This window comes from Mesitornis unicolor, unplaced genomic scaffold, assembly GCF_000695765.1.
Source record: "Mesitornis unicolor isolate BGI_N332 unplaced genomic scaffold, ASM69576v1 scaffold4709, whole genome shotgun sequence".
In the NCBI taxonomy this organism is placed as follows: Eukaryota; Metazoa; Chordata; class Aves; order Mesitornithiformes; family Mesitornithidae; genus Mesitornis; species Mesitornis unicolor.
In genome coordinates this window covers 28,551-43,021 of record NW_010205115.1, presented here as the reverse complement: position 1 = coordinate 43,021, position 14,471 = coordinate 28,551, and the positions used below count along the sequence as shown (strand labels likewise).

Genomic DNA, 14,471 nt, shown 5'->3' with positions numbered 1-14,471 from the left:
CTCTTTCCTAACTTACCTTGGAAGTTAACATCCTCAGCTTCAAATGAAAACTTAAAGACAGAGCTGAAATTCCCCATGCTGGATAAACTGGATGCATGGAAGCATTGGGACATGGAAATATGACAAAATGCCACTGATTTTTGAAACAAAGTCAAGCATTTTCTTAGATAATTGAAAGGGGGAAACATGCAAACACAGGAATGAACAGCTTATTCAGAAATGAAAAATCACATAGAGGCATGTGCAATACAATAATAAAAAAATACAAAAATATCGCGCAATAACAACCACTCTACCCCCATATAAAGTAAAATACTTATTAAAAATATACATTGACCATGCAAAATCATAAACTACTAGCGTTATACAGGAAATATAGTACAGAAAGTAAATAGAAAGGACATGCTAGTTAGATTAGCTTTTCCAAATTTTGACCAGAGTTGCAGTGAGCTTTTCAACCCACCAGTGCATTTGACAGGATGAAGAGATGTCTCTTCAGAATTAACAGCTGGCTGTTTTGAAGCCCCAAACCCTATGCTCTGTTCCTTTTGCTACTCTAACACTTGGGAACTGTAGACCTCTTCAATATGATCCAAATGTTTTTTAAATGTCGGCATATAGCTTATAAAGTAGAACGTAACGTCACATCCTTTTGGCAGCTTGCAGACAGACACACAGACAAATGACCTGCTCAAAGTCAGTCATGTGCTCAATCCAGTAAATCCTGGCTCTTTTCATGAGTTTCAAAGTGCAAAATGAGGTCACAAGCAGAACAAACCTAAAATAATGAAAAAGGACAAACACTTCTGGCTCTTAAATCACTGGTCCCAAATTTTAATTAAAGGATGTTCTTAGGATGACATACTGCACCATTAATCCAGGTTTTTGAGGTAGGGAAATGCCTCAGCTGAGGGAAATGATATGAGAAACTGAAGGAGAAAAGAAAGTGCAGCAAGTATTGTATCAGTGGGCTTCTACATTCTAGCTTGTCTTGGATCTCTGTGCGAATCTGAGAGACTGGGAGGAGATGAAATGATCAGTATTCAGTTCCATGAAACTCATTCAGACTAATACATGGTAGCTGAATTGTCTTAACTCTGCTAAGAGCCCATTAGAATGTCTATTTCACTGAAAAAGCTTTTCATAAAGTTCCAAAATTAGTTAACAAAAAAGTGTGTGCGTGTTTGCATGTGCTGATTTTTAAGGAAAAAGAATCTTTTATCAAATGAGAGCTTTCCTTTCAGGGAGTTTCTTTTTTACTTCAAATTTTTCTCTCTTCTGTGTCCTTTCCTTTTTGGAGAAATATAAATTAATGAAAATTTTAAATTTTTTGCAAGAATATATTCTCTTTCCATTTCAGATTTTTTTCTTTTAATTTTTCTAATGGAAGAAGTGTGGGTTAGAAGAGGAAGGAGAGAGCCATATCAGAACTGGTTTTTTTCCCGGTTAAAAAAATCCATTTCAATAAAAACTTGGAAGATTCAAGGAAAAACTGAGGATAAGATGAAATTTTTTTCTCCTTTGAATTCAGTATTACATTTTTCCCTGGAAATTTAAGTTTGGCCTGACACTAACAAGAAGTAGGCATTAGGAAAAATATATTCTAAAGAACATTTCCAGCCAGCCTGGAGACAGGTGAGAGTAGGACTTTTATTTCCAATATATATGGTGACCTGCTAATGGACTTAGTGTAGGCATTCACAGGTAGATACTGGCTCAGTTGTGGCAACTGGAAGATGCAAGAGAATCTGTCTGGAAAAATGACTAAAGTAGGCTCACTGGAAAATTCACTGTGTCAAAGAAAGTGTACAGGAACAAATCAGAGTATTAACAAATAAAAAAAAAAGACCATGAAATGAAAAGTTCCAGCTTGTTTCACTCTCCTCCTCCTCCTTTTGAAAAACTCTCTTGATTTTAAACTTCCCTACCTTAGTGGTGGATGCTTAGCAAACTTTTAACCACTAACCTCCCCAGCTGTTTTCTCATTCAACTGGTCAGATTTCTCAAGCTCACTTTGCTCTGATCAAGACATTATTATTACTATTAATAATCCATGTTAGTTACAGCAAGGATTAGAGAGAGAATATGATGTTTGTGTCGCAGTGACTCAGCAATGATGACAGAAGCCAAGCGTAAGCATGCTGTGTGAGTGCAAGACCATTCTGATGCTAAAGTGCATTCAACGTGTCCATCTCTGAACAGCATATCATGGAAGGCAGCTAGCAAATGACATCACCTGTATCTGAATTGCATCTATCCTTCATTTGGGTTGGCAATTTAGTTCTTTGTTGCCATAGAAAATAAAGGAAATGTCCATAGAAGGTGATGCCATATTCTGTGTGTCTTGGCATATTCCATAATACGCTGCATCTTGCCTTTTGATATGTAAACAACGTATGTGATTTTTTTCCCCTCAAATAACAACTTTTAAGAGTGCAAAAAAACCGTCTTTTGAACTGCTCAAACTCATTCAAAATGTCTGGGGTTCATGGACCTTGTTGTCACATTGTTATTTGCAGAACGATTTGCAAAATACATGCAGGTTAAAAAAATAAGATAAAATAAAACATGCAGTGCTATATACATGTCTCAATATCCATAAATGTGAAAGGTACCTTGCACTCATCTACAATGACTGAGTTGTGAGCTGCAAAAACACATTGGTTTGAGTTGTTTTCCCTATGATTTTTCATGTCGTCATAGATTGACTGAGTCTTGGTCATTTCAATGTCTTCGTGTCCTTTATGATGGGAATCAATTGTGTCAAGTTCTGCCTTGGAAAGGTGGTAGACAATGCCAGCACCAAAAGAATCCCCCACTACATTGACTGACGTTCTCATCCGGTCCCTACAAAAGAAGCAAAAGATAGAGGCTGAATGTCATGAGGGGAAGAAAACGTAGGGCATGGCAGCCCTGTTAATGTTACAGTTACAGCATTTATTTCAGAAAGTTTACAGCATAATTAGAACAGAAAGATAGGAGTTTTCAAGTGAAATTGAAAAAGCTTGCTTTCTCTGGAGACTTGTTCAGACAGGGAGGATGTGCAAGCTCCCATGCCCCAGCTGCTCTTACTCATGGATTTTGGCAAAGAACTTGTGCTAGAGACACAGCCAAACTGTAGAGCTGTGCTTGACTGAGATCTCCCCAGAGTCTGCTTCTGGAGCTGGAGGCTTCAGTGTTAGGGTGCCAGGCTCACATCGTTGCCTGTAGTTTAATCTAAATTTATCAGATTTAATTTCTTAATGCAACCAGAGAAAAGGATTTCGGATCTGATGAAGTGTTCACTTCTGGGACAGATTAACCAATGGCCTCTCCTTTAATTCTCAGTGAGCAAACTGTGGGGGAAAACGTGCCTGAAATACCTCCTTAAGGCTCAGGCCACTCAAGGTGCCTCTCCTGGCACCATGTTTACAGATGGTCTTCTGTTAGCATGGCAGCATGCCCATTCACACTACTGTACGCTAGAGCTCGGTATGTGAGCCAAACAAATATAGGTCATGATCTACAAAATGATGAGTCTGTGACAGCATTTCAGTAACAAGTGCCTCTTGTTGTAGAAGGGTGCAAACGGAGGCTCACATGTTTAATTATAAAGAAATGTGTTTGTTGGCACTTCCTGGACAGGATGCCATTGGACAGACATGCCACCTTTCTCCTGTCTTGACTTTAGAGTGTGGCTCTGTCTTTCAGCAGTGAACTCGTGGCTGTAGATTTTCCCCAGTTTCAGAATTTTGTCCCAAATGTGCCCAAAATTCTGCAAAAATGGGAGATGGTCTCACAGGGCATTGCACAATATAGGCCCTTGCTATCTTTCCTACTGCAAGTACGCTGTATTACACATGTTGAAATAATTTACAATCTAATTTGCTTCTTCATATCTGAACTAAACATAAGGCTCCTAAAAAACTTCTGACTGAGGGTTGCAATTTAAAGCTACTGCAGCAATTGAGCCTAGCTTTGTCCAACAGGTCAGAGGTTACACTGATTAATTCTCAGAGGCATACCCATGAAGACTCATTTACAAAAAATGGGCAGGTTCAAGTGTGTGTGCCAAGTGACAGAAAAGCCAGCATGTAAGACCTCATTTCCCATGACAGTGATTAATTTGAAAACCTCCTTTCTAGTATTTCTGGTACTAGATTTGTGTGACTTCTCATTTTCCTGTAGAATACAGAGGAAAAAACCCATAAATATATACATAGAGATATATATATATAAAACCCCAAATCAATAAACATTCATTACACATGCATATTCATGCCCATATGAGGTTTTGAGCCCTTTTTAGCAACTTTGCTCTAAATATCTGTAAATCTGCCTTTCCCAGGTGTAGAAGTCTATTCCTTTTCAACCCTTCTGAGTATAATTTTTAATTAAGACCATCAAATATACTGAACATAGCAACACAGCTCCACTAAAAGAATACTTGCTTAATTTAATGAGTGCTATTAAATTTTGAAAGGATTCACTGATGCTGGATGACAGAGGGTATAGGATGGCAAAAAACCAAGGTGGAGCGAACGCATAAAATTAATTGAGGCACAATTCAAATTCTGAAAGAGATATTTGAGGAGATCTTCAAGCCCATGTGCATGTACTACTAGCCAAGAGATTTAGTGATACAAATGGCACACTGCTGCAGAACATGCTATACTGCGTGAACCGAAGTAAACAAGTTCCTTACAACAGAAAGAACAAAGTCTTGGCTGTCAGGAATCAAGAGCAAAGTGCTACTGATCTCTTTTGGGCCAAAGAATATCCTAAGAAGAACAAGGAAGACTGTACTTACTCTTTTGTTAAAAACAACCAACCAATTAATTCCAGCTATGCAGGAATGATGTCAACAAAATCAATATAGAAAAGCTACATTCTAGTAAATTATTTGCCTCAACATAGCTACTTCAGTATCATCCATAACAGCTCCTGAGAGGAATAATGGGACTGAAAGTCAAAGTTTTCTATCAAAAGCCAACTCAATATCTGGTAAGAATGAGTCTTGGAATAAATGGGAAGTAATTCTTTAAATCCTGATATGGAATTTCCTCAAACAGGCATAAATCAGAAGAACTGGAAGCTTAACAATGTAGATGAAAGGAATAGAAATGAGAACTGAATCAAGGCCCTTGTCATTCATGGCATAGTGCATATACAGCATGGTAGTATGCAAAAAAGTTACTCCTGTTCCCTGAAAGCTTGAAAACCCAGCATATCAACCTTACTAGATTTTAGAAAGGAGATTAAAATCTTAGCACACCTGCTTAGTGAAAGACAAAATTACATGTTCAACTTGCCTTACCTCTTTGTCACTACAGGAAACAGCTCCTGTTTTCTATAGTTTAACTTGATTTATATAAGGCCTTGTTCACAACATCCAGATGTCAACTGGGCCTGAATATTCTGAATTTAGATCTAAGCCAAGGAACAGAATCAGAACTCAAGCAATCTTTTTCTGAGTTACTGAATGAAGGTCCAAGCCCATTTTCTCTAATTCCTCTCTCTTCACTGCAAAACACCACTGTATTTGAGGTCGTGCTAATATATTTGCTAAGTTTGTCAGTCTCACATCTGGAAAGTAGCCAGCTTCTGGTTAGAGCAAAAGAAGCTGGTTTTATTCCAGCTTTTGGCATGCAATTACTGTCCTATTAAATGTCACTGCCATGTTGTGCTTCATTTTAGACTGAGAAACTATGAGAGTTGTGAAATCTTGGGAAACTTGCCTGGTAAAAGAGCTCACACTGTCTATGTATGCAACAGAGGGTGAAAGGCTGAGCAACCTCATCTCTAGATATTGGAGAGGTTTGAGAAGAAATCAATACAGAAATCTTTTGGCTCCAACTTGAAGGAGAAAGTGCGAAGTTTAAGGACAATCAAAAGTCAGCTTTGTGTTACACCATGACCAAATCATGCAAAACTGCTTTTGGTAAGACCACAGTTTCAGGTGATGGCAGTATTGTAAAATCAATTGATGTTCTGGTATTTTCTTTCATCAGAAATATTTAAAAAGTCATGGAGTAGGGCATTTTTAAAAATCTTTCATTATCTGGAATTGAAATGTTATAAAAGAGCTATTCCAATTATCTATACATGGCTGGTTGCATTTACACACTGGTTCCAGAAAAGTGTCTGGAATTGGGTCCTAAATATTTTATTAACTTTCTCTTCTACATTCTGTTACAAATACTTCTGTAACATTGTTTGATGATCTAAAGAAATGAAAGAAGACAGTGTTTGCAAGTAAAGAAGATATCTTTTTATGACCTTCCAGTTCAGATATTCTTTAGGTCTGGTTTGTGTGCCCAAAATCTTGCTCAAAAGTTAGCTTGTGTGCTTTTTCTTAACATCAGCAATGTCAGCTGCCATTTTCCGTATCTTATTAGACCATCGTGGCTACCACAACACAACCACTGGAAGATGGAAAAGAAAGCTATTAGCTCTTGACATATGTTAATTAGCACATCACTTCCACCAACAAACTTTGTCTTACCTTCACAGCACTAGTGGCATGACACAGAACTTTTAACATCTGTTTTCATCTCTTTTCCCTTTTCCCTCTACCTTTCAATTTTGAATCATGCTCCAATTGCACTGCTGATTGCTAGGCCAGAAGGATCCAAACCCAACTGTCTGTGCTGAAGCATTCTTTTGCCTGGCATTTAATTTGGAAAGTTAACTCGAAATATTTCTTTCAGCAGTACTATCCTTCCTGTACTTACATTCATCATTGCTACAGCTCCACAGTACAGACATTTTCATTTCCTAAGCAGAGTTGGATGAGCCAGCAGTAACAATGCTGCTGAAGCTGAGCCTGAAATGCAACACCTACTAGTAGATCAGAATTGCTGGCAAACTTACAACTCTGAGGTTTGCTAGTGTGGGAAGAGCTTCTCCATCCACAGGAGTATTTTTAAATGACATTTCCCTAGAAAAAAACTAAACAAACCACAGGCTCCTTTTGCACATCCTCCTACCAGCTGCAGAAACCTACCTATTTGCCCTTACTTTGAGAGGCAGGAAAAACATATATTTAAAATGAGTAAGCACCTCCCTTTTTCTCTCCTCCTCCCAGCTGCAGATTCCTATGCCACTTTCCTGTTTACAACCATGACCTCATAAATACAATACACCCACAGAATATCACATTTTTCCCTATGCCAGCTGTACTCTGACTGCTGAACTCTGCCTTCTTTCACCATTCTGAGCCATGATATCATGTTATTCATCCGTATATAAACTATGTAAGTCATCTTTTCCCTATGCCTTCCCAAGCTTTTTTTCCTCTGAAGCAGAAATCAGAGCTGCATGGTATTCTTCACAACTCTTAGTGACAAGATAGGTAATAACAGATGGAGTATAGCAGTAGATCCAAAATTCATGTCAGATGATTGACCAAGTTCTTGAATTCTTCTCAATAAGCCGAAAGACAATAAGAGAAAATTAATTGTATATTTTACCTTCACATTCTCAACTCTGCTATTCCTTCTTGCTTAATTTTAGTTGTGTATCTGGGACTGAAATGTACAAGTGGGCAGCTGAGGCTGCTAGTGTAGAAGGAAATGCACAAACAGTACAAAGTGGTACTTGCATCTACCTTTTGGCCATAACGTCTGGCACAACAGAGACCTATGTCTTTACTACATAAAAGAATATTAGGGGAGAGATGGCTATTGACCAGAATATACTGTGCTGCAGCAGTACAGGACAATATAAAAGCCTCTAGAGGCCAGTACAACTTAGAGGTCTACTGAGTCCCCGTCAGATCTGCGCAGGTGACAGACAGGTGTTCACATTGTCAAATGGCAACATGAAAAGGGATATGCTCTGCTTATATTTACAGCTTCTGTATTCAAATGTTGAAGAACAAAAGCCTTAGAAAAATATCTGTGGGTTAGCTGTTTCCTGTTGGAGGACCTGCAACGGCACTGAATGACTTTGATCTCAAGGCTTTGAAAATGAAAGTTGACCTTTCCAGTTTGAGGGATCTGTCAATAAAATCAAATTAGAGAATGACCGTCACTTTCAGTTTGCTTTCTTATTTGTTGTTGGTTTATATTCTGCTCTAGAATAGTTTGTTTCTTCAAAGTATTTTACTTTCTTATGTACAAAAAGAAATAGACTTTCCCCACTACGAGCGTAACACATTTGATAATATAAATGCCGAAATCGTCCTGCAACTTGCTGAAAACATCCTGATGGAACCTGCATTTTCAGCATTCACCCTTAATTTTAGACCACAACTGTAAGAAATAGAAATATGAAAACAAAGATCAGAAAACAGCTCTTAAGCTATGTCTGTGATGGGGACACATCATTAGGAAGAAGAAAATATATGAGCGTGAGCCCAAAGGTCTTACAAGATCTTTGGATCATAGAAACTGACTTTATTAGCTCTATAAAATTCGTACACACCGAGAAGCTGTTTTCAGTGTCTCCTACTTCATCAAATAGTCTATTTCCTCCTTTGCTTCATCTGTAGAGAGTAGTTCTTTAAGATTAACAGTTGAAAAGTACTATGGACAAGCATTACTTCACTACTTTTTCCTGCACTAAGCAGTGGAGTCAGCACAACTTACAAAAGCCAGTCAACAGCAACAAGCAAACTGATGTCCTGGGTAGGGAGACCCACTGCAGTAAGGATCAGCAGCATAGTGACAAGTCCTGCGCTGGGAATACTGGCAGCTCCAACACTGGCAAGGGTGGCGGTCAAACTGCAAAAAAAAAAAAAGCAAATGGGGGTAGAGGAAGAGGAACATTCATTTTCATTGCATACCCATGTGATCATTAGGAAGGTCTTATTTTTAATGAGTTTTCCCAGAAAACTAATAACCATATAATAAATCATGGTAAGCACAGACCATAGTTTTCACAGTTGTGTTTCTCCAAAAAATATTTATTAGGGCAGGTCAGATCTATGGGATTTGTTCTGAGAGTTGTAAGAGAGTTAAGTGAGAGTTGTCTGAGAGTTTTAAGTTCTGTAAGTTGGTTATGACGTTCAAATCTTTGGCCTACTCTTGTTTCCTGAGCTCTACCAACACATCCAGGGTGTTGAATCCTGGGTTTCGATCATTTAGACTTGCTGAAGTTTGGCGGCTACAGGTTGAATTTCAGGGTGGTCAACTTCTATTTACTTTTAGTACTTGAAGACTGAATTGTGAGGTAATGGCTGAAAGAAAGCGGTTATTATCACGTACAGAAGAGTAAAAGTCTTGGTATCTGAAAGTCTCACAGTATAAGCCAATGGTGTACCACCCTGGCTGTATCACCCTAGATGAAAAAGCAAAATTAATTTGATTGTTTCAAAAATCCAAACCTGTCTTTGTTTTTGCCTTTCTCTTTTTTTGATGAAGACCAGTAGAGCGAATGTGCTCCAAATGTCTGTAAAAATACAGCACAGATCATAACAAATACCAACATCATTGGGTAATCCTAAGAAGAATGGAAAATAGATTTGTCAGAGAACAAGCCAAGGGGAGAAAAACAAGGAAGAGAGAGAGAGAGAGAGAGAAAGAGGGAGCACGAGAGGGAGAGGGAGAGAAAGGAAAAAGCAAAAAAGAACAAGGAAAAAGGAAAAAAAAGTTCTATCTTTTTAAACACAGAGATAAGTAACATGGTTGTACTTCTGTGGGTGTACTCCACAACTCTGAAAGTGCTTCCAACACAGAAGTAGGGGGCAAAGGTCTCTGTGAGGGAAATCCTTGGCCGCTAGCCACAGAACCAATCTGTGAGGTTGGTAGCTGATTTAGAGCTGGCAGGTGGCTGGGTCTGGCCCAGACAATCCAGTTTGCAGTGTGTTTGTCAGGTGTCTGGGTTAGAGTGCAACCTGGACTAGTAAACTCCCAGATAGGTCCAGCAGGTATGTAGGCAGAATGCTCTGCTCTGCTGTCAGGTTCTGTGCATGGTGCCAGCTCCTCAGGCACTTCCAGCCTGAACTGGTAAAGGATTGCTTCCAAGTTTTGTGAGGAAATGTTCCTGCCAACCTTCCTACAGCAATGCTTGCAGAGCTGGAGGGGAAAGAAGCTAGGATTGTTCAGGTCTGAACAGAGTCTGGCTTAGCTACCATTTCCAGGATCATCCTCTTCCAAAGAAGAAAGGAAATCAGAGCATCTACATGACCAATATGAAGTAAATAGAGCTGGTCAAAGGCTAATTAAATCTTTGTGAGTTTATGCCTGGGTCATTTGAATATCTTCAGTATCACAAACTGGATTTGACAGACAAAACCTAATAACCTTTCGTTCATTTGTATTGCCACCTCAAGAGACAGTTCTTGTTACATTGTTGTAGCAAAAATTCTATACTGCATGAAGAGGAAAACCAATGGTTTTCTTACAGATAGGCTAAATTTGCCACCTGCTTAGTAAATGTGAGTCACAAAGCTGGCTATACCAGCCTTGAAACAGAGGAAGAACTAATGGGTCAGTCCCTCAGAGGAGGAGAAGAGGAATAACTTGGGTTCAAGCCTACCAAATCAGTTGGACAACAGCTGATTCCTGACTTGAATTTCCCTGGTCTCATATTAGTTTAATATGTGGCATCTCTTAAATGACTGTTTTCAGTCTTAGCGGCAAATATGCATCATGCAGGTCTAGCATCTGCTTTCATTAGAAGCAGCCCTGAACTTTTCGCAAATCTTGGCTTACTATTTCAGGGGTTGGGGCAGGAGTCTGGGAGTATCCAGACCATGCTGCAGATAATCTCACCCTCATGCTTGGCTATTCTCAATCCATTTTGTTTGCTGCTCACCAAAGTCACTGAAAAGTACAGGCAAACATAAATGCATTGACACATTTTTAGGCACACTTTTTTCTTCCAATGTATATAAACAGATACATTCTAGAAATTTAATGCCCCACATAGCACTTATAGCATCTCTCTATACTAGAAAAGGCATTGCATTGGACAGAGAATGCTGTATTTCACATTGTATCACCAACTGCAAAACTGTATAAAACACCACCAGCATATGCACTAAGACTGCAAATGATAGAAAACGTACGTCACCAGAGATCCAGGACCTATGTATATGACATTCCTTTGCATATCATCATTAGACGTCCATGAATTTCACAGTGAATCCCACAGCGACTGAGAAGCCATCCAACCCAAAGCTTCACATTTTACAGTCTGCAGAAGCAAAGCCTACAAGTATTTTGAACTGACCTCACAGTAACGATCTGCCCTCCATCCAGCTCAATTCCATTCATCTGTGCTATGAAGATGGCAGCCACAGCTTCGTAAAGGGCAGTTCCATCCATGTTAATAGTTGCTCCGACAGGAAGAACGAACCTTGTTACACGCTTATCAATGCCTAGATTTTCTTCAAGACACCGGAATGTGACAGGCAATGTTCCAGCACTGAAGGAGAGAAAGCAAAAATGTAGAGAAGACATAATTATAATATAATATATACACGCAAGAGAGCAAAGTCAGAAATTCTGCTATTATTGTTTACATTTTCTACTTCCAGTTTCTGATGTGATTCAAGCCTTTTTTAGCCAATTTTTAAATTAAACCCACATTTAGCTGAAGGTGGAACTGACGCCAAGACATGAACATGATTTGAGGTAGGCATGAGAGCTTGAGAGGGTGTAGATTAATTTTTCAGACTAATTTATGAATTATTTCTTACATTTTGTTCAAAAAGACAAGTTCCAGATGTTTTCTAATGGACAGAACTATGAGTGTAGGGACAAATCCTAAATTTCTTTCATTGTGAGTTTGCTCTGAATGGAGAATTCAGTGTAGCATCAAGGAATGAAAAAGCCAGGCAAAAAGATACAATGCCCGGAGTTCCCATACACTGGAGGACAGGAAAGGATATGAAATACAGCTGGAGGATACGAAAAGATGCAAAAGATGGCTGGAAGAGTGGTACAGCTCCTTGCACAGATCTACAGTGCCTTGCCTTCGTGGGAATAGTTCAGGCTATTACATTCACTTGCTCAAAAAAACCCCACCTTCATCAAAAAATACTGCTGGAAACAGAACATACTCTTTTTCCCCATAGATCCAAATATCTTGTACTTCTTCCCTTCCATAGCAGGTCTGTCTGCCTCAGGCAAAGGACTTGCTGCAATAAGCATGAAAGCCAACACAGGAACAGGTTTGGTTCCCTACTTCTCTCTGTGGTCAAGCCTACCACTAAATGAGGTTGGTTGTGGCCTAAGAAGCTGTGCTGAAAAGAAAGCTGACCTGGGCATACTGCCTGGTGTCTCATACAGAAGCACCTGGAGCACATCTGTTGTGGTTTATTTGCTTTTCTTCAGCGGAGTTGGCAGAATTTCTCAGAGGTCTTCACTATTGTATCCCACTAATTCAGATGTCATTGCCCCTACAAAAAGACTAATTTGCTCACAGAACAATGAAGGACTAGACTCACCAAATTTTCTCAGATAAATATTTGCAGCATATTGTTGCTAGTGCCTTGCAACTTCAGGATCTTTCCAACTCATTCATTCATCCATCCTCTAACATAGAGATGCTATTGGGTACAAAAAAGATAATCTTTCCATTCTACAGATAATGAAACCATGGAAAAGGGACATTAAGGAATGACTGAGATACCTAACTACAGAACCGTAGAGTCATAATAGAAGTCCTAGGTTATCCAGAACAAGTACATGAAGCTGACCTATCCCACATGGGATCAATGGAAAATCCAAACCCTTCCCAAGTGACTCTTGTCCAATATCTATGGAAACATGAGTTAGAAGATATGATCTTGTGCTCAAATGACCAGACTGTTCTTGGTTCACAGAGGTGATTTTTTTTTTAACAGACGTCAACAAGCCAGATATATGGTATCAATCATTTGTGATCTAGCATCTCTACAAATGTATTTGTAATTATGATTTATTTTATTGTGGTATTTTTAACCAAAGGTAAATAAGTGCTTAATATTCTGTGGGTTTAGCCAAATCAGAGAGAATTCATACTTTCTAAAAACAATGTAGTATATTCTCTCATAAGTTATTCTAACGTCTATATTTATAGCAGATTGCAGAAAATATCTAGTGAGTCACTAACCAATAACAAGTAGTCACTTTTAAAGTGAGTTCCAGGATCACTTTGCCTCCTACAGCAAAGATATTCCTACATCTTATTAAAAGAAAAATAGAACAGAAAATGTAGTTCACTAACACACATTGAAACCGAGTCAGATAAGGGTTTTTTCCTTTTCTCTTTTCTTTTCTTTTCTTTTCTTTTCTTTTCTTTTCTTTTCTTTTCTTTTCTTTTCTTTTCTTTTCTTTTCTTTTCTTTTCTTTTCTTTTCTTTTCTTTTCTTTTCTTTTCTTTTCTTTTCTTTTCTTTTCTTTTCTTTTCTTTTCTTTTCTTTTCTTTTCTTTTCTTTTCTTTTCTTTTCTTTTCTTTTCTTTTCTTTTCTTTTCTTTTCTTTTCTTTTTCCCCTCAGAAATACAAGTCCAAACTTACCTTTACTGGTACACATCAGATCATCGGCACAAGCTGTGTACCAGCCATAGCCCACCATGGTTGCAATGAACCCCAGCGGGCTCAGCAGGTAGGGACTATGCAAATATCTTCCCCCTTCAGTTCTGCTACCATGAGCAAGGACAGGTGAGCAGGCCATGGAAACAAGGTTTCCTTATTAGAAGAGCAGAACACTTAGATGCCTTCCATGTCTCCTCAGCCTGGCCAAAGAGCTTTAATAGGTCCTGAAGAGGAAGCATTTGCAACTTCCAGAGGCACCAGGTTAGATCATATGATGGCAATTGTTGTCATGTGGTCAACTTGTCTGTGGTGCTACAAATTGTTCCACTTCTGTTTAGCCAGTAATTCAGATCTGGACAGCAGTCAGGTGGTAAAGCTAGTATTCAGGTAAATATATATGCTGGAAACACTTAGAATCCCCTACATTTTTCGCTTTGGTAGTCCAGCACAAAAAACATTACTTCATGCTAAAAAACACCCCACAAATGTTGTGTATGAACACTGTAAAATTCATATTGAAAATCTAAGTGGAAACTCGAACACTTAATTGACAAAAGCCTTAGGGAAATTATGGTTTAGTGAAACTCCTGGCCGGACTGTATTCTTGTATTTGGATTGAATTTCTTGTGTTTGAATTTGTGCCCACTGTCTCTTGTCCTGTCACTGGGCACCACTGAGAAGAGTCTTGCTTTATCTTCTCTACACTGTCCCATCAGATACTTCTGCACATCAGTAAGGTCCCCCCAGATCCTCTTTTCATCAGGGAAGAAGTTGTTCAGCAGAGTGGTCTGGGTTGACCCAAAGAGGCAGATGAATCAGAGTTCTTTCAAGGCATTCTGAAATCAAGACTGCTCAGTTTTCTGATGGTCAATTTTGAAGCAGGCTTTTTTGTTTTCATCTTTTTAATCAAAATGGAAGATTAAATTTTCTTCAGAAATAAAACATTTATTGAAGAAAAACACTTTAAAATATGGCATTTAACTGAAAAATATTTTCAACGCAAGATCTACTGACTGCCCCAATGCA

At 38.7% G+C, this 14,471-nt stretch overlaps 1 protein-coding gene across 1 annotated transcript in view; it reads right to left on the bottom strand.

Moving 5' to 3' along the window:
- The window catches only part of SLC1A2 (solute carrier family 1 (glial high affinity glutamate transporter), member 2), a 32,670-nt gene that overhangs the window by 967 nt on the left and 17,232 nt on the right, over window positions 1–14,471 (bottom strand). The window contains exons 7-9 of the mRNA XM_010191269.1: window positions 11,158–11,352; window positions 8,571–8,705; window positions 2,616–2,847 (exon numbers count right to left, since the gene is read on the bottom strand). Of these exons, the coding sequence (XP_010189571.1) occupies window positions 2,616–2,847; window positions 8,571–8,705; window positions 11,158–11,352 (562 nt within the window). The remainder of the gene's footprint in view (window positions 1–2,615; window positions 2,848–8,570; window positions 8,706–11,157; window positions 11,353–14,471) is intronic.